Genomic DNA, 18,455 nt, shown 5'->3' with positions numbered 1-18,455 from the left:
ACACACAGCCGTCACCGGCGGGGCCCAGGCGTATCAGATCTGGCGGTTAGGATCCAATTAACACCCTGGCCAGAATCATCTGATTGCATGTGTAAGTGCTGGTATAACTCGTTTATTGCAGCCATGTATCTTCTGTCACAAGGTAAATTTGTTGCCGCTACATCAAAGGTCTGAGATACTTCTTTTTCGCCCCCCGCCCCCATCTCCACCGCACCACTTTTCCACCCTCTCTCCAAACTCGGCTATATAGCGCCCGGGGGTTGCATTTCAACTCCTTTTGCATCACAATGATGAACCCGCTTCTGTCCTCGCAATTTAACCTCGTCCCCACTCGTACAGAGTCAACACAAGTTTTGCTCATGAATACATCCTATTTTTTCCCCCCACGTTCTCCATGGCCCTAAGCTGTGATCACTATTTTCAGACGCAACCAGAGGCCATTCATACATGTAAATGTGAGCTAATAGCTTTTTTTTTTTTTCTGGGGCGGGGGGGGGCATGCACGCTGATGTCAGCTAACCTGCTCTCATCAACACTTTTTTTTGTGAAAGTTAGAGAGCAAAAGGTTGGCTAAACCTTGAGCCACTCTGTGTTGAGTGATTTCCGTTGTGGCAAACGACAGCTTGCGTGTGATTTGATTTTCTTTTTTAAGCTGTGCTCAGTAAAGTGAAGGGCGACATTGCGAGGGACGAACGACTTCTTTTTGTTTGTTTTTTTTTGTTTACGACCCAGGCGCAATTGAACATCGGCACCCCCAAAGCTGTCCATCCACGAGGGCCCGTCCCAACCCGAGGCCGGCAAGCGACTTTGCCTCGCCGCCAACTAACCCAACTTGCAACAAACCGGTTTGAGGACGTACGTTTCCGTGCCGCGTGAGGATGCATGACGCGTTCCGAAACTGTCACCACGCGGCGGGTCTCGGTAATCCCACCTCCCCGCCCTCGCCTTTCATTGTCGGTGTTTCTTTATTTGCGTTTCAAATGTCAACGCATAAACACATTTCACGGGGCCTATATGAGTCGAAAGTAGAAGAAGAAGAAGAAGAAGAAGAGCGGGGCGTTGAAAGCGGCGTGGCGACGGCGGCGGGAGGGGGATTTACCGGGAGAAATAGGTGTTTATTGAGCGCTCCCGTGGGCTTACCGTGTAATAATAGACCTGTCACATTACGCAAATGCTTTGCGTGTTTGTATGTGTGTTTGCGGCTTGTTTCTCGGCGCGCCGGTGCCGGAGCGGCATCATCAACTCCTGCGAGCGAGAGAGCGGATAGAATTAGTCTGGCGAGAGCGACTTTAGCCACTAATACGGCTAATTAAAACTGCAAGGCGAGGCACTTAGATGCTTGTGTACTAAATAATTTACATGCCGTGATCTATGGATCATTTCCCTCCCTTCAATAGCAAAGATTGGCGAACAAGAAGGAGGAAGACGGCAAAGGATTTATCAGTAAAGCGGGATGTCGCGGTAATATTAATCCTTCCCCCACTTTCTGCTGTGTTAATCATACGCGGGGATCAGCGTGCGTGCTGGAAAACAGCTGATGAAATATTGCGCTGTCGAGCGCGCACTTCTATAATCCCCGTTCTGTGAAGCGGTTTCGTCGGCAACAAATGGAGCCGAACAATTTGGAAAAATATTCCGGTTGCAACCCCCCCAAAGATTGGCGAACAAGAAGGAGGAAGACGGCAAAGGATTTATCAGTAAAGCGGGATGTCGCGGTAATATTAATCCTTCCCCCACTTTCTGCTGTGTTAATCATACGCGGGGATCAGCGTGCGTGCTGGAAAACAGCTGATGAAATATTGCGCTGTCGAGCGCGCACTTCTATAATCCCCGTTCTGTGAAGCGGTTTCGTCGGCAACAAATGGAGCCGAACAATTTGGAAAAATATTCCGGTTGCAACCCCCCCCCCCTCCTCAAGATTGCGATTATGATTCAAAACGCAATTTTGATTTCAAGTCACTCATGTTACATTTTTTTCCTCCACAGTCTATTTGAAATAATGTCCTGTCAGGGAACACAAGAGCTGGAATTCAAACTTTAAAAAAAAAAAAAAAAATCGGATTCATCGGTTAATCGACGATTGAAATAATCGTTAGGTGCATACCGACTGAAATGAAGCTACGTTGCCATGTTCATGCCTCGGAGTAAATACGTGGAAGCAATCAAACAAGCAACAAGCTTCGTTTTAAAACTGACATTTCCACAATCAAAGATTTCGTGCTTTAAAATGTCACCTGGAATGAGTGCCATGTTCTTCCTGGAGACTTTTTTTTTTTTTTTTTTTTTTTTGGAGGTGGAGACGTTAATAAAGGCCGGATCAACAAGTCGGATTAGCGATGGCCGAGGACAAGCCCGCGATTCATATTGATTCTTATCGCCAACACCAGGCAAGGATGGAGTAAGCAAATGTAAATATTCAATATTTACCTTCCCGGGTTGTTATTAGAGGCTTGGACACGGCCCGACTGTTATCATGCACCCACGATGCTCCCTTTCAATATTGTCTCTTCAGTACATGCGCGCGTGTGTTTGTCGACCAGGATCCCACTTTGTAGCAATGTATTCAAGAAAGAAGCCGAAGAACACGTTCCGACTGCAAAAATAAGACGTCTGTTTCCAAACAATAAAGCGAAATCAAGCGCGCTCCTGAGGTGCGGAGCTTCGCCGCGCCGATCTTTTCGTAATTAAGCACGCGAGGCGCCACGCGAGGTGCGAAGGTGTTGCGGGTCGGTTGACTCGGTGAAAACATCAACGAGGGAGGTTCACGCCAACGTCCCGCTCATTAGCGGCGCGCGGAACCTCGATGAGGAAAAGACTCCAGCCCAACTCACTTCAATTCGCTTTGTTGAGGCGAAATGAGAATAACGATGGCTCAAAAAGTACGGTAAGCAGAATCAAGTTCTTACTTCTTGCCTTAACAGTAGGTGTCGGTGCGACGTGTTAATGTGTACAAAGGTGCGACAGAGGTGGAAGCATGCGCAGACACGAGTGTGACCTTTTCGCAAATCACTAACGACAGGAATAGACGGCCCAGAGTCGATAAGGTAAATTAGCCTTGACAAGTGAAAATGACACGTAGATAAAATTTGCAGTCTGCAACCTCCCACGATCCTGCCAACAGCGTTCCAGAAAAAAAAGAATAAATCAATAAATAAAAAAAAATCCATGTCTTGCACATTATCATCCCGGAGTGTCATTTTGACCACAATCAGTGGAGCTCGGAGTTGAAAACAAATACGGTGAAGAGGCAATGAGCTGTTATGCTGCAGGCAAACGACGATTTCGGCAAATTTTGCAAAAAAAAAAAAAAAACATACCGGTGAAAAATTGATATTTCATTTTCTTCGCTTTATGAAAGCCCCCAAAGATGTTGAGACGCGCCCGATACCGGTTTTACATTTTAAAAAGTATTTTGGAGGCTAAAGCAAGGATGTCGACCAAGTTTTGTTGGGAAATCTTCCCGCTCGAAAGGATTTCGTTTTGACGTGAATCACTTGGGTGTTTTTTCATGTGCCAACAGTAACCGATCCGAGAGAGCGTGGGCCAAATCAAACACACTTGTGGAAGGGAAGGGCAGGGAATCTTTTGGGAAGGGAGCCTGGAGGATGTATTATGGGCGGATTGAAGGAGATTAGTCAGGGAGCCGCCGTACCTGCGGTGGACACTCCTTGTCCTGGCTCTTTGGAGAACTCGGACCACAGTCTGGCTGCTGCAAGTTTGTTCGCCTCTCTGCTTGTTGGGCCTGCCAGGAAACACACACACACAAAAAAAAAAAAAAAAAAAAACGTGAAAAAAAGAATGGCCAGAAAATAATGTCTGGCTGCTTTTCTGACACAAAGATAAATAGCGTTTGTCTCGAGCGCCTCTGAAGAAGAGGATACGGGGGAGGGGGTTAAAAACAACAAGGAGGCATCAGTGGAATTGACCCGTCTAGTGTGTGCTCAACTGAAATGCCCACTTCTCTCTCTGCGCATTAGCGCTGCATTTGCATATTCATAATAGCAACTCCAAGTGGCGGTAGCATCATGTGAAGTGTCCCCGGGAGCTGTAATTAAAGTCGACAAAAAAAAAAAAAAAATCAACATTGGATTCCGAATGAATTAACGAGCAGGCCAGGTTTGACACTATTTATTTGAACGCAACGTGCCACTGAACGTTCATTCTCCTTCGTTTTTCTGCGGCGTGCGTAAATAATCATAGTGCAAATATATCAAACTAACAACTTGCTTTTTTGAGTCGACAGAGGGACAACGATCGCACCAATATTTGGGATTTTATATGTTGCCGTCGGCCATTTTCAGAGTACGATTTGGCCGTGCCTACACATGTGCATATACTGTAAATGGAGGTGAGGCGCTAGCTCGTTTTTTTGTACATTGTGCAACTTGTGACTTCAACTATTTTTCAGGGAATCAGACGCCAGTGACATTTGCACTGCCGAAAAGAATCAAAGAAAATTCAGTGGAGATGTGAGCAGAAATTTGCAGCGCATTGGGATGCAGTTGGAATTATTTTTTTTTTCCTTTCCCCCTTGCAAAGCCCACTAATCCCGCACGGTAGATATACCGACCGGCAGTCGGGCTCGCAGCTTCCCTCCCATTCTTCAAGAGCAGACGGATGAAAGCGGGTGGCGGCGAAAAACATTGCGCAGAGCTGCCGCTATCACCTCCGTCAGCCAATCAGCATCATGTGGGGAGGGCGCAACAACTTTACAGTTTGTGAGAACACGAAGGAAAAAACTTTTGGGGGGGGCGGATATACGTGGCGGTGTGCCGGTTTCCATGACAACAGCTGCATATGACGCGTCTCCGACAGCAGGTGGGAACGCTGTTTGAACAAGTACATTGAGAACCCGAGCAAACACGACGGGAGGAGAAAGAAAAAAAAAATGAGATTGAGAAGGCAGGAGGAAAAAAAAAAAAAAAAGTTGCCATGCTTTATACTCCTCGAGGGAATGCAGTCACCACGATCAATGATGGAAGGACGGAGTTGCACAGGAGGAGCCGGCGCCAGACTCAAGTAAACAAACACTTTGGTTGGGAACTGAGCCCTAAATGCATTGATCTGCCTCCTTCACTCTTAACTGTTCACCGATACTGAGTACTGATACTACTATTAACTTTTGATACATAAAATTTAAACTATCAGATAATCGTGATTTAATTTTATTTTTTTTCCGAATGACGTGCACATGATGATTCATTGATACGTCGAACCGCCGCAATGTAGCGCCAACGACTAGTATTGATACCCGGTATCGGTACTTGCCCCTCCCTAATTACCAGCACTAGCTGAAAATGAGCCGATGAGCTAAACTGTTGTTTGGCTGTGAGAAATTTCACACAAAATTCTCCAAAACAGGCTTACTATAGGTTGAGGTGGCCATTTTGTGAGTAAAACTCGTGAGCACAGGCACGAAAGAGTGTTACGTCCCCAACATATCACTTATGCTGAATATTCCCGACCGCAGAAGTCACCATTTTGTGTCGCTCGGCAGAGAAAAGAAAATTCACACAACAGCACAAAATGCCGACAGAGAAGTCATCAAAAGTTTGCCGGAGAGTAGCAGAAGTTGACAAAAACATCGCATGGTGCAGACCTGCCGTCTATTTAACCCGGGTTGCTATGCACAAAAAAGTGACATCTGCCCTCCGTTAATGCACACGTTGTATAAACCGCACAATGTGACACATTCTTGAGAACGAGAAAGTGTGCTCGACAGAGAGAGGGGGGGAGGTGGGGAGGTGGGAGGGAGGGAACGGGAGGCTGCTGCATGAATCACAAAGCACTCAGAGGCATATTTGATGTTGATATCTATCACTGAGGTTGGAAAAGAGGGGTGGAAAAAAAAATAAATAAGAGGAGGGAAAATAACGGGGCGACCGACACCATGACACGGGGATCCTAATGAAAATAAGATTCCACCCAAATGGAACTGGTGTAATTGGTTTCAGATAGTGAGGTCGGGAGAAAGGCGATACAGGCGAGTATTATGCCGGGGAAAAAAAAAAAAAAAAAGGGGGACGGAGAAACAAGAATGTTTACACAGGCATTCCTGGGCTACATTAATAGGCATGCACAGACCACCGGAGAGGCAAAACACTGGCGGAGAGAGTGAAGGGCAGACTGACAGAGCGGGCAAAAGGGGGGGGGAGGGTGGAGGCTTAAAAAAAAAAAAAAATCATACATCAACCCTCCATTCAGCTCGTCTGTGTTTCGACTCCATAGAGAGCAAGGTAATAAGGAACACCCATCACAATGCACCTTTGTTAAGGAGCATGCAAAGACCTTAAACAAGCATGAAACACATTAGCGGAGCACGCCGAACCGAGGCCCAGAAAGCATTACAAATCTCCAGATTGCTTTGCTTATTGTGTGTGGCGGATGGATGGATGGGCGAGGCGTGCGTGAGCGCCGAGGTGTTTGCCGCGTGTGTGTACACAAGGAATAAGCCATCGGCTAAGAATGTCACTCTTTCAAATCCACCTGGAGACCTGCGCGTTATGCAGCCGTGACATCCGAATTGGATATGTCTGAAGAGCTGTGACATTGTGTTTGGACAGCGCAGATCACTTCCTGTCTGCTCCCGCGCCGGGAGTTGTTGTTATGAGCGGGATGTGCTGGATATTGGAACGACGACGCAGGTGGGCAGGAGGTGGGTGGGTGGGTGTGAGGGGTGGGGGGGGGGCACGACGATGACGCGCATGGCGACGGAAGCCTTGCCGTGCCGAACAGATGTTTTGCGTGCATGCGTGAGCCGTGTTTGGTGGAGGGAGTAAAAGGGCTGCTGTTCAACACTCTCGGCCGTCGGCCAGAACAACTGCGGTCACGCCGACGGCGTCGACGAGTGCTGCACACATGGATGCCCGCATAAACACGCGGCAGAACTCGACACAAAAACAGATTGAATATGATATGAAGTCAGAAATATAGATACAGTGGGTGTCGGACTTTACGATGCAACTTCCTGGTAGCGTTGCCGAACAAAACATTGTTCAGAAGAAAACAAAATATGCAACATATGTGATCGCGGAGTAAAGTTACAGTCAAAGGAGAAAAAAAAGAACAGTCGCTGTTATTGACGTGATGTCATTAAACGCACCAATACGGGCTTGGAGCAAATCAGGGAACGACTTGGGCACATCACAGAGTATAAAAGAGGAAAAATGAAGTGAAATATTCTTATAAAATTGTTTATTAGTGTGAACCGTCAACGGGATGCGACTCACCAACGCAACTTCCGCAGCTCTGCCTGAAGCTATGGCGGGAAGCAGGTGCCACACTGTGCGCTGTTGCGTCACTTCCGTCATCATTTCATAACTTGATGCATCATCAAAAAAAAAAAAAACATCCATCCATCATCCATTTCGAACCCGTCACGAGGGTCGCCGTCTAATTTTACCATCACAGTAAATGGCAAATTAAGTGTACTGTTATCGTGCTTTATCTTCACCATATGTTTTCCAAAGTGCCTATTATATCAAGTTGAAAATAACACAAAGTCGACATGTCCAAATTTGAAACGGAGAAATGACCACTGTTTCTGAAAATGACATTTTCATTTCCAATCTGATGCCAGAAACATCAATCAAGATGGCTTCGTGGCAAGAAAAGTGATGTTGAAAGAAAACAGCTGGTGGAACACCTCGACGTTGATGAGGTTTCCTGTCAACGTGTTTAGCAATATTCAACATCCAGGGGCCAGATTGTAAGATCATAAATTGGGGCCTTTTCAAGTTTCTGACAAATCAAATTCAAAACTGAACCGACGCGCTTCAAACTTCTCACGGCGAGGTGGCTCAAAGGGTCATATCGATAGCCTCCATTTTGTGTGTTCACGCTGCAAAATGGAGGCATTTGTCATCTTGACCTTTCAAACTCTCAAAACTATGAAATCACGAAGCGAATTAAGTCGAACTGAATGAACATTTGAAAGTCTCAGTGTTGCGGGGGATCATAAGTGGGTGGACCCGACGCACTCGACGGGCCGCTTCTGGCCCCTGGGCCGTCCATTTGAGACCGACTGCCACCGTCAAGCATGAGTCCACGATGAACGACAAGGACGCATTTGAAAGACGCCGGCCTCGAAAATAAACACGTGGCCTGTCTGCGGGCAATAGTTTGCTCCCCGGCCCGCCGATTGCGCTTGGAGTGCTCAACTTACTCCCCCCCACCCCCCTGTCAGCTCCCCCCTTTTCTCTCCACACATCACCTTATTCATTTCTTTCTCTCATCTCCGCTGCCACTCGACGCTGCTGCTTGTTTATTGATTCTCTAGATTAAGAATTCCTTGGGTGGAGGATTGTAACACACAAGCATCAAATTATTTTGGGGGGCTGTGCTTATTTGCTTTTGCCTTGCATCTATTTGGCCTGCGTCTGTAGACAATTATGCCTACCCAGGCCCCAGACTCAGGTGCTAATAATGAAGGACAAATAGAATCATATGTGTAAACTTCCCCCACTGATGAAAATTTATATTAACTTTCTGCCACAGTAAACAGAGCCGCATAGCTACACCCTCCCGGGAGGATTGACGAGATGAATTTGCTGGCTCCAAACCGCCGAGAAGGACCGTATAGGCGGAGGACAAGAGCGGGGGCGGAGCGCCGCCCGCCCTAACCTGCCGCTTCATTTTTCACCACCAAACAAGGGGCCGCTTTTGCCCCTCCGCAGGTCGCGTTTGGTATCCAACGATGTCCACGCGACACTCAAATTTGGAGTTGCTCCGAATTCTTCAGCGCTTCGCGGCTGATGAAATCCTTAGAGGTTTTTATCCCCCCCACACTCACTTTTCCTGTCGGCTCTCTGCAAGTGGCTTTCGCAAAAGTCTTTACTTTCACCTGGGCTCTATCGCTTTTCCCGCAGATAAGGTGACAGCAAGCCCTTTCGGCGGCGCTCCTTATCTACCGCTGCTCTTAGGGAAAGTCCTTTTGGAAGGCCCCGGCAGCTGAGAGCTGCCACAATGTGCTATCACAAAGAGACAGGCGGGAAGTCAAATAGAGACGAGGTGCAGAATAGAGCTGCCTGCGTTGTTGCGTGTCCCGTAGCGTGAGTGATGGACAGTGTGTGGAAGGTCAAGCTTTGCTCTCTTTTGTACAAATGTTCCCTCTTTGAGATGTCGCCGTCAGATCGGACGTGGCTCATTTGGAGAAAATTTCAGGGTTGCTGAGCGAGCGTGATGAGGATCGTCCTATTCCGGCAGCGTTACATTTGAGGGATTGAGCCAAATAGCGAAGCCATTTGGGGGACGTATCATCGGAGGCATCTCGGGGTAGACGCAGCAACACACAGAACCCGAACGCAACTCGATACGCTCAAAGAATGTCCACCGGAGTCAAGAAACGGGACCAATAAACCTGAAATTGGCGTTTGACTCAGCGCAAGAGCGCCGTCTTGCATCTCTGGAAGAGCCAAAGTGTTTTTGCGCGGGGCAAGGACTACTCACGGGTCAATACTACGAGTCTGCCCGGTCCTGCGGTGCTCCGGTTAAGTGCCGGGTGTAAAGTGTCACCCGACTGGAGGGTCGATTGGAGCTGTCTGACCTTCCGAGTGAGAACGACCTTGCTTTCGCCGTGGCGCAAATTGAACTCGGCTGGCCAGCCGAGCAGCAACGGCCTGGTGTTTTATTTTCCAAGTAAGCGGGAGGACCGTGTTCATTTTGTCGCCGGCTGATCTAATTTATCATCTTTTTGCCAACCCGTTCCTTCCTATCATACCTGGCCGGTCGTCTCGTCGTGCATATTTCAATTACAACGGGCGTGCGTTTGACCTTTAAGTGAGCTGGAGAAGATACAGTTATCTGCCTTCCACTCTGGCGCCCAACATCTATCCATCATCGCTGAGAAAGGGAGCCGGCGCGGGTACAGAGTGCGACGAGGAGTGGATCGACTTTTTTTTTTTTTTTTCTCCTTTAAAGGCTCAGTGATGAAAATGTAACAATGCATAGGTATGGGAATACATCAAACTAGGGCACAAATGCTTTCGCGCGCCGCCAGACTGACTGAATCCTAAACACAGCCTTTCCCCAAAAGCCGGCCGGCTGTCATCACGCTCGCGAGAACGAGCCGCGGCGAGCACGGCGCCGCTTCCCTCGTTCCGTCGCCGTTCGCCGCCCTTTTCCAAAGGAGCTAATCTACATCTTTCATTGAATCAAGAATGGAAATTTGCACCAAATGCTTCTTTTTCAATTTCATGCTGAAGTAGCTCAAGCTAGTGGCTGTAATTTCTCCTAACAAGAAAACGTATCACTCGGTTGCACACTGTGTAAGGAACAGGCTTCCTTTCTGATTTTTTTTTTTTCTTCTTTCCATCCCCCCCACTTCTTGGGGCTTTGATGAATGTGCCAAAAGCATGATCGCTCCATCATAGCGCGCCACGCAAGGACACAGCAATTACATTCAGAAGTAAAACCACTGGTTGAAAAGTTGTCTGAAAAATGTACTCGGAAGGCGGGTCTTCATTTTCAGTCAGAAACAACCCCCCCGACCCTAAAGTAGGACGCTGACATTCTCAACCATTCTGACTAAGTTTTCCTTAGATGATCATACTTGTGCCGATTCGCATGCTGACATCCGAACAGGTATCGCGAACGATATCGCCAAAACAAAAAAAAAAGCTCCACGGAGCTAAAGTATATTTATCACGTAACAACGCACACGCCGAGACAATCAAAGCTCGGAGCGATTCGGCAGCACGGACTCGCTATCGGTTTGGCCCCGGGTCCCCATAAAGCACCTTTAGGCGTACGCTCACGTTTATCGGGGTGGAACAAGTAAGCCTCGCCGTGCTACTGACGAATAAGCGGTCGTTCAGGCTTGATGATTCCACTTCGTTGAAGCCATTTTCATAAACAGAGCCGACGTACGAATAAATACGTTCAGCGTTACAAAGTGAAGGGAGCCAAACCCGACACGAACTAATGCGTCAGTCGGTCGCTTTCGTACAGCCTTGAATTCCCCGTGGCGTGGCGCTTATTTACTGCATTTGTATGAGAGGCTGTGAAGGGGAGCCTCGGCCTGCTCTCCTTCACACACACACGAGGCGTTTGGAAGCAATGCGTATAAGGAAAGAGCAGCCTGGTCGTATTACAAGTACAAACATCTTGGGAGATGGCAGAGAGCTCTTTATCTATTCAAGAAATGGGTCAGGGATGAAGGTAATCCGAGGAGCAGAAAGTGTTAACAAGTGAACCAGAGAAGGGGGGGGGGAGGGGGGGGCAATCTTGATACCTGGAATCTGTTAGCCGAGATCCTGGGCGCATTCGATGGACAGCGACGTCATTCACGATGCGCCCACACCTCGCATTTGAGGTTATTTTCGTATTTTTTGGGAGGAGCGGGAGAAAAGGTAGGAGGGTCGCTGGTGGAAGGGGAGGGTGGGGGGAGTGGGGTGGGGGGGGGGTATACACAACAAACCGTCGGGCAAGCGTTTCGGAGACTGATTTGTTACTATTCATTGCTAAAGCAGAGAGGAACTGTAATACGAGACATGCTTGTTAAATTCACAAGACTCCAAAGCTGCCTTCTAGCAAATCCTGTCTTGTGCTTGTCAGCTTAAGACACCCCGCCATATGCATATGTAGGATTTTTTAAGCTCTGTTAAATGGATAGTGGCGCCGTGGCCTATCAAACGGCTCTAAGCCACTTGGGGTGTGTATGGGGGGCGGGGAGGGGAAGGTTGAGGAAGGGAATCATTTCGAGAAAAGCAAAGCCGCAACACATCATACGCATCACTTTCTCCACTTTACGTGCAACCAGTTATTTACCGGTGGACGTCCAGGATGCGCGTGTGTGGCGAGAACACCGACGAGAGGGGACTGGCAACAAACAATGAGCGGTCGTTACCCGGCCGAATAATTTATGGCCGAGGGTATTGAGCCAGGTTGCTTTTCGGAGAGAGTACGCCTCGTGCGAGTGGACTTATAGATCCGGCGGCCATTTATTTCCCCGCTGCTGAAGCGGGGGCGGTTAGGGAGGCGTAAAAGGAAATGAGTTGTGAAGTGACCATTGATCCCGCTCGGCGTGCAGGTTGGCAGCAGACTGCGTGGCTATCGGGCCACGGCGCGGGACCGCTTGGATGGCCGCCTTTTATTTACACGGACGGCGGTTCACCCCCCCGGCCGAGTTCATTTGTCGACGGCCTAAACGCGGGAGAGAGAGGAAAGAAATGCGATCGGTTTAGCGTCGAAAAGCAAAATGTCTCATATGCTTTATAAGCGACTGCGGAATTCCACAAGGGTCTATATGCGTACCATTATAGTAGTAATATAAAAATATCATTAAAAACTTGCAAGAATAAAAATAATTGGTCATGAAATATCTCCATAAAGCGGATTTATCTGAGGTAACAGTGGTTGTGCCTTGTTTAACTACTCAACTCCTGATCTTCTTCAGAGACTAAATTGCACTCGGTTTTGGATCGGTTGCTCCCAGAAACAACAATCCAGTCCAGCCAAGTAACTCAATTCAGTACCAGCCAATTCTGGACCAAGTCTGAAAAGCCGTTTAAAAACGTCTTTGGGAGTTAAAGGACGGACGGCCACGCTTACCGCGTGTGATATTTCTGACTCGAGCCAACCCACTGCGCCGCCGCTTCCCCTTACCTGCAGTCGCCTTTGCGGCGGCCGCTGACTGCTTGAGCAGAAAATGCCCCATAAGTGTTTATTTCCAGCAGATTTCCCTCCGTCTCTCTGGCTTTTAATGTCCTCTTCTCCCATCCTCCCTCTCTGCCTTTTTCCCCTTGTCTCCCTTTCAAGCCTCAGCGCCTGACATTTCGCCACGCTCTCCAGAGACGCCGGCGCGAAATGGAGTTACTGGGAGAGCGCCACTGTAAATTTCAGGAGGCCACGTGTAATGTGCCTTAAACAGAGATGGACGGGCCGGGTCGGAAGGAATCAAAGGGGACGGCGGTACGAGGGGGGGAGGAAGCGGCGGCATCGACGCAGATAAGAGAACGGCCGGCTGTTTTGTCCGGGGGAAGGCCGCGCAAACAGTCAACGCCCCCCCCACACACACACACACCCTACCCCGCTGTCATTCACATCGTATATCTTTAGTGTCATCGCAGGAGGGGCGTATATGTCACCGTCCCGTACGTACTATCCTGTGGGGAGGGGGGGCACAGTCTGCCGATAGCTCGCCTCGGAAGAGAAAGAAGGATGGCTCCCATTGTAAATAAGTCGGACACCCAAAGTGTCTTTTCAGCGAGCGGGGCGATAATTCTACAAAGACGTATGCCACTTCCTTTTCAGCGACACGTTTATGAAACGGAACATATTTCAGGTGGAGCTCTTTCTCCTGCCCCCGAGAGCTGATTGATGCACCCAAGCCGGGGCCAACGCCGTCTTATTTACACAGCGGAGTGAGGCAATCTCGGGCCTTAAAGATAAACCTAATGAGCTTCTTTGTGTAAGGGTGCAAATGAGACGCCAGCCTCCCCGCCATGCCTTTCCTTTCCTTTCCTTTTCGCATCCAAAGGGGGACAGTCTGGGTGATTAGGCCTTTAAATTATGCTCAAGGGCAAAGCACAGATTTGCATCTTGCGCGCGCGAGCGTGTGCGTGCGCTAAAAAGAGAAAGAAAGGCAGGTGAAGGGCAGAAAGGGAAAGAAGCTTGAGGCTTATTTGTGAGAGGTGACAATCGTGAAACAACGCATGTCAGCATTTTTTATTTTTATTTTTTGCAGAACAGAGAAAAAAAAAATCTTGTACAAAGATACACACTCAAGCATTCACCGCAATTACGTTACATTTGGGGGGCGGGTTTGACTCTGCCCCCAAAAGCCGACAAATTAGCCGTTACCTGCTGTCAAAATTCCTCATCCTGACCATTTGCCGCCAGCTAAACAAACTGGGAAGGCAGGCTAATTGCTGTTACCGCCAACCTGGACCATTGCCTCGGTGCTCATGGGTAAGGGATGATGTCGCGCTGCTCTCGGAATTTACGTCAAAACGCCGCACGGCGTGAAAATCGGAATCGAGCGGGTGAAAGGTAAACAAGTCTGGTTGGCGGTGGGCAGGCCGTTAAGTAGGCCTTCGGCTCAAACAGCTGACCACAATATAGGCCAGGGGCCCACATTGAGCTGTGAATATCAATAAGTGCCGACCGTTCCCAGTGGGGTGGGGGGCAGTACTCCCCCAAACCCGGATCGGCTCATCCATCCTGATTACCAAGGTAATCAACTAAGAGCCTCATCATCTCGATATCCAAATTCAGAGATCAATGCCCGCATATTCATACAGCGCCGCATCGCGACATCGCGCATGGTCAATGATGAATCGACCCGAGGTCGGGATTACATTATTGCCTTTTTTTTTTTTTTTTTTTTGCTTTCACGGTGATCACAAGAACGGGGCAATTAGTGCCGAGCAACATTCATCATTTGCGCCGATGCATTTCCGCAGCTGGCTGGTAAATTGCAATCAGATAAAGTAGGAATCTAATCGTTGATCTGAAATCAAATTAGCTCTATTTAGGCAACCTTTTAGGGGGGCGGGGGCGGGTGGTGAAACCCCCGGGAGAAAATTAGAGGCGGCAAATTTGATTGCGGACACGGTGCTTAATATCCAGATCCATCGATGAGAGTTTTTGTTGTTGTTGTTGTTGTTGTTATCAACCATAAAGTTGACTCGATTAGCGGACTCCGCTCACCAGTTGAGATCCAATACGAAAATTGAATTGAAAATTCCACACTCAGGCTGTGACTTGAACGACGCTTTCAGATTCGGTCCATATCAACTAAACCATATATTTATCCATAGATGAGAGTTTTTGTTGTTGTTGTTGTTGTTATCAACCACAAAGTTGACTCGATTAGCGGACTCCGCTCACCAGCTGAGATCAAACGAAAATTGAATTGAAAAGTCCACACTCATGCTGTGACTTGTGCTTTCAGATTCAGTCGATATCAACTAAATCATATATTTACTTTAATCGGGCTGAACAGTGAATCAAATTCGCACTGACACTGCAATGTCGTCGAATATCATTTTCACATGGCAAAGGCCACAATTTGAAAAAAAAAATGCTTCATTTCCGTCGGTCGGAAGGCTTGATTTATTTATTATTATTTTTATGAATACAGTATTACTCGATTTTTATTTTTTATTTTTATTTTTTTGGGAAGAGGTTTGACTGCACAGAGGAGTTTCTCCTATTTTGGCTGCGCCTGATTTGCAAGCACTGATTCCTCGCGCATGCAATTGTTTGGGGCAAGGGTGGGGGGGTTACAAACGCAAAATATTCCAAGTCGCTGATCTGTGTCCTACGAGGCATTTGGTCCAATCTCATACGAGAGACCTGAAGATGCTGCTTTTCTAATTATAGCTGCAGGTGGTATTTGGGAAAGCTGCTAGGTAATGGCACAACCCAGAGGGACAGGGGAGGGTCGAATTCATCAGCGCTTATTATTAATCATCCCTCCAGCAGCGTGATGAGAGACTGCAGCTTCCTATGCCCACCGGACCACTCAATGTCACGGCAAATCTCGGAGCAAAATTAGAGCCAACAACAGCCTTCCTTTCAAACAGTTGTAGGTTGTTTTTTTTTTCCTTCCTGGCAAACCCTTCAACGGTTGCACGCGTGCTGTCATTCACTCTCAAGTGCAGTCCTTGCAACGAAGCAGTGTGCAAGAATGCAAGCAAATGCGCAGAGACGCCTCCGTCTTTTGTCTGGAGCGCTGGACCTCGTTGTGCCGAGCGTGTGTGTGAAGATTTTAAAAAGCCTCCAGAGACCTGTTAGCCGGACTGCTCATTTCAATGTGTCTCTTTCTGGTTTGGAAGAAGGCCTGGCCTGTCCCCCCCCCCCCCTCCCACCTCCCTTTTTCTTTTTCTCACTGTCACACGCACACATCCGGAACAAGCTCGTAGTCCATCGCTGAGACTTCACTAGACATTTAAAGCCATTTGTGTCCTTTTGTTACGAGAAGTTTGCTTGACCCCAATCAGGTGCGCGGACCCGAAAGAGTGGCGGCGCGGTGATAAATGGCGACTTGCGGTCGCCGGATTGCAGAAGCGGGCCACGGAGGAAGGGGTGAGGGGTATGTCACGAGCCCCCGTCCCCCCCCCTCCCCGCCCCCGTGAGCGTAACTCCCGCTGCTCTTTTGGCAAACTGTCAAAGCCATCATTCACCATGAAGAGACACAAGGGGCACTTGACTCTTTTACTCCGCTGGCGCCTGACTTTCAAAAACACCCCGAAACGCGCACCCACTCGGCTGGACGACGAGGCACGATTTAGAAGCGTTGGAGAATGAAATGCAAGTCATTAGATGACAACATAAATGTATCCTTTTTTTTTTTTTGTCTACACACACACATAGACTTAGCAAATGCATGCATGAACCAAGTCCTCAGATTCAATCGCCACTGGTGCTTGGTGTCGCTCTGAGGTAGTGCCGAGGCAGGAGGCCCCCTGGTGGACGCTGCGCTGCATACGGCGCCCGCGCGCGAGCCTCCCCAGTGCCACTCCGACACCCGCGCGCACGCACACGCCACCTCGCTCCAAGCCCGACGACACCTTCCGAAACGCTACGAGGTCAAAGTCAATTCAAAAGAAAACTCTCAACAAGCTGGAGAATCCCATCCAAACGAACGCAAAAGTCCGAATGGGGGTAAAAAGCCAAGCGAGCGAGTGGGTGATTCGAGCTAGCTGGAGGATTGGAGGAGGAGGAGGAGGAGGAGTGGGGGTTCAGGGTGGGTGGGTGGGGGGGGGGGGCAACACAACTTACCTGCTGTTGTCGCAGACGCAGCAGCTCGACTGTGCTTACTCGGCTGCCGCTCGTGTCACCAGCGCTTGATCTGCCATCTCTACCGCCAGCCTCTAATTGGCTGCTGCTTAGGGTGCTCATTCCATTTTGACTCATTGAACTGTTGCTTATTGTCTCTGTGGCCGACTCCCGCATCATCATGATTTAAAACCTAGAAGTGATGAAGAGGCACCGGTTAGGGCTCTTCTTCTTACCATTCTACCCTTGCACCCCCTCTCTCATTTTTTTTTTCTTCCATCCTATATAGTTTTTTTTTTATTTTTTTTTTTTAATGCAGCCATTATCCTTACAGCCTCCCTCTGCAAATTAAAGCATTTAAAGAAGAGGGAGGAGGGTGCGATGCAGGAGGCGCAATTATGCATTCATTGTGGAAATGAAGCAGTACAAAGAGAGCCACGTCCTGGTCATATTTGACAAAGGAGTGGGGGGCAACTCAACATGGTTTATAAAATCCCGGCATAAATTAAAGATTAATATAAAAGAGAATCATTGGTGGAAATCAAGGCAAACACGTGCCCGGGACAATTATGGCACCATTAAAACGGACGTCATTTCTTGCCATCATCTTTACGACAGGCACTCCGAAAATATTGTTTCCATCTTGACCCTGCAGCATTATTATGATTATTATTATTATTTTTGTTAGTTTGGCATGTGAAGGAGCAAAGTGGTCGAAGGACGCAAAAGCTCATCACCATTTTGGCAGCACGGAGGAGGAAGAAGAGGAAGAGGCGGGGCCAAACCATCCCATACTTTTGCCAAATATTAGCCCAAATCTTTCCTTCATCAAACCTCACCGAAGAACACAAACTAAAAGAAGAAGAGGCAATCAACACATTTTGAAAAAGGAGAAAAACACCCAGAAGAGATCTGGAATGAATTCTCTCTGCATCCATTTGAAAAGCAGCGAGAAAAGAACGGAAAGGGGAAATGAATTTATCACCACTATCATTAATGATTGTGCTAAAACAGCATAAATTATGCATATTAGCTCCTTTCTCCCTCTTTCTCTCTCTCTCGTAATAAATGTTTTATCACCTCCCCCCCCTCCCCCCTTTGCATTTACCGCTCACTACCTTTGCAGGGGCAAAGAGGACACCACTCAACACTCTCACTGTAAATAAATATACGCACAGCTAAAGAAGTCATTATTCTCATTAATCGAACCGTGGCATATTTTCATTCTCTCGAGTTCCACATCAAAGTGGAAGAGGAATCGAGCCACTGATGAAAGCAAACAAAGGACGACCGACCGAGTGCTGCCAAAGGCTTGTGTCACCATCTTCTCTGGCCGAGTAAAAATTCTCTTTTAATGGCGCTGTGCAAATGTCCTTTCGCGCGTGTGTGTGTGTGTGTGCGTGTGTGTGTGTGTGTGTGTGCGTGTGTGTGTGTGTGTGTGTGTGTGTGTGTGTGTGTCGAGAGAGTGATAGAGGACAGGTCTTAAAGGATGTCCACGGCCAGGATAAACAGGATCCGGGCGGAAAAGAACAAACAGGACTGAGCTGTTGAGGAATCGAGCCACTGATGAAAGCAAACAAAGGACGACCGACCGAGTGCTGCCAAAGGCTTGTGTCACCATCTTCTCTGGCCGAGTAAAAATTCTCTTTTAATGGCGCTGTGCAAATGTCCTTTCGCGCGTGTGTGTGTGTGTGTGCGTGTGTGTGTGTGTGTGTGTGCGTGTGTGTGTGTGT

At 48.2% G+C, this 18,455-nt stretch overlaps 1 protein-coding gene across 1 annotated transcript in view; it reads right to left on the bottom strand.

Annotated features, from left to right (window-relative positions):
• Positions 1 to 16,994, bottom strand: part of foxp2 (forkhead box P2) — a 57,022-nt gene extending 40,028 nt beyond the window's left edge. Inside the window, exons 1-2 of the mRNA XM_019882956.1 lie at positions 16,726 to 16,994; positions 3,653 to 3,742 (exon numbers count right to left, since the gene is read on the bottom strand). Of these exons, the coding sequence (XP_019738515.1) occupies positions 3,653 to 3,742; positions 16,726 to 16,905 (270 nt within the window). The 5' untranslated portion in view covers positions 16,906 to 16,994. The remainder of the gene's footprint in view (positions 1 to 3,652; positions 3,743 to 16,725) is intronic.
• Positions 16,995 to 18,455: the final 1,461 nt, after the last annotated feature.

The sequence above is a fragment of the Hippocampus comes genome, unplaced genomic scaffold (genome assembly GCF_001891065.2).
Source record: "Hippocampus comes isolate QL1 unplaced genomic scaffold, H_comes_QL1_v1.1 scaffold53, whole genome shotgun sequence".
Lineage (NCBI taxonomy): Eukaryota > Metazoa > Chordata > Actinopteri > Syngnathiformes > Syngnathidae > Hippocampus > Hippocampus comes.
The sequence above is the reverse complement of the archived record's forward strand: the minus strand, read 5'-3'. Positions and strand labels throughout refer to the sequence as shown.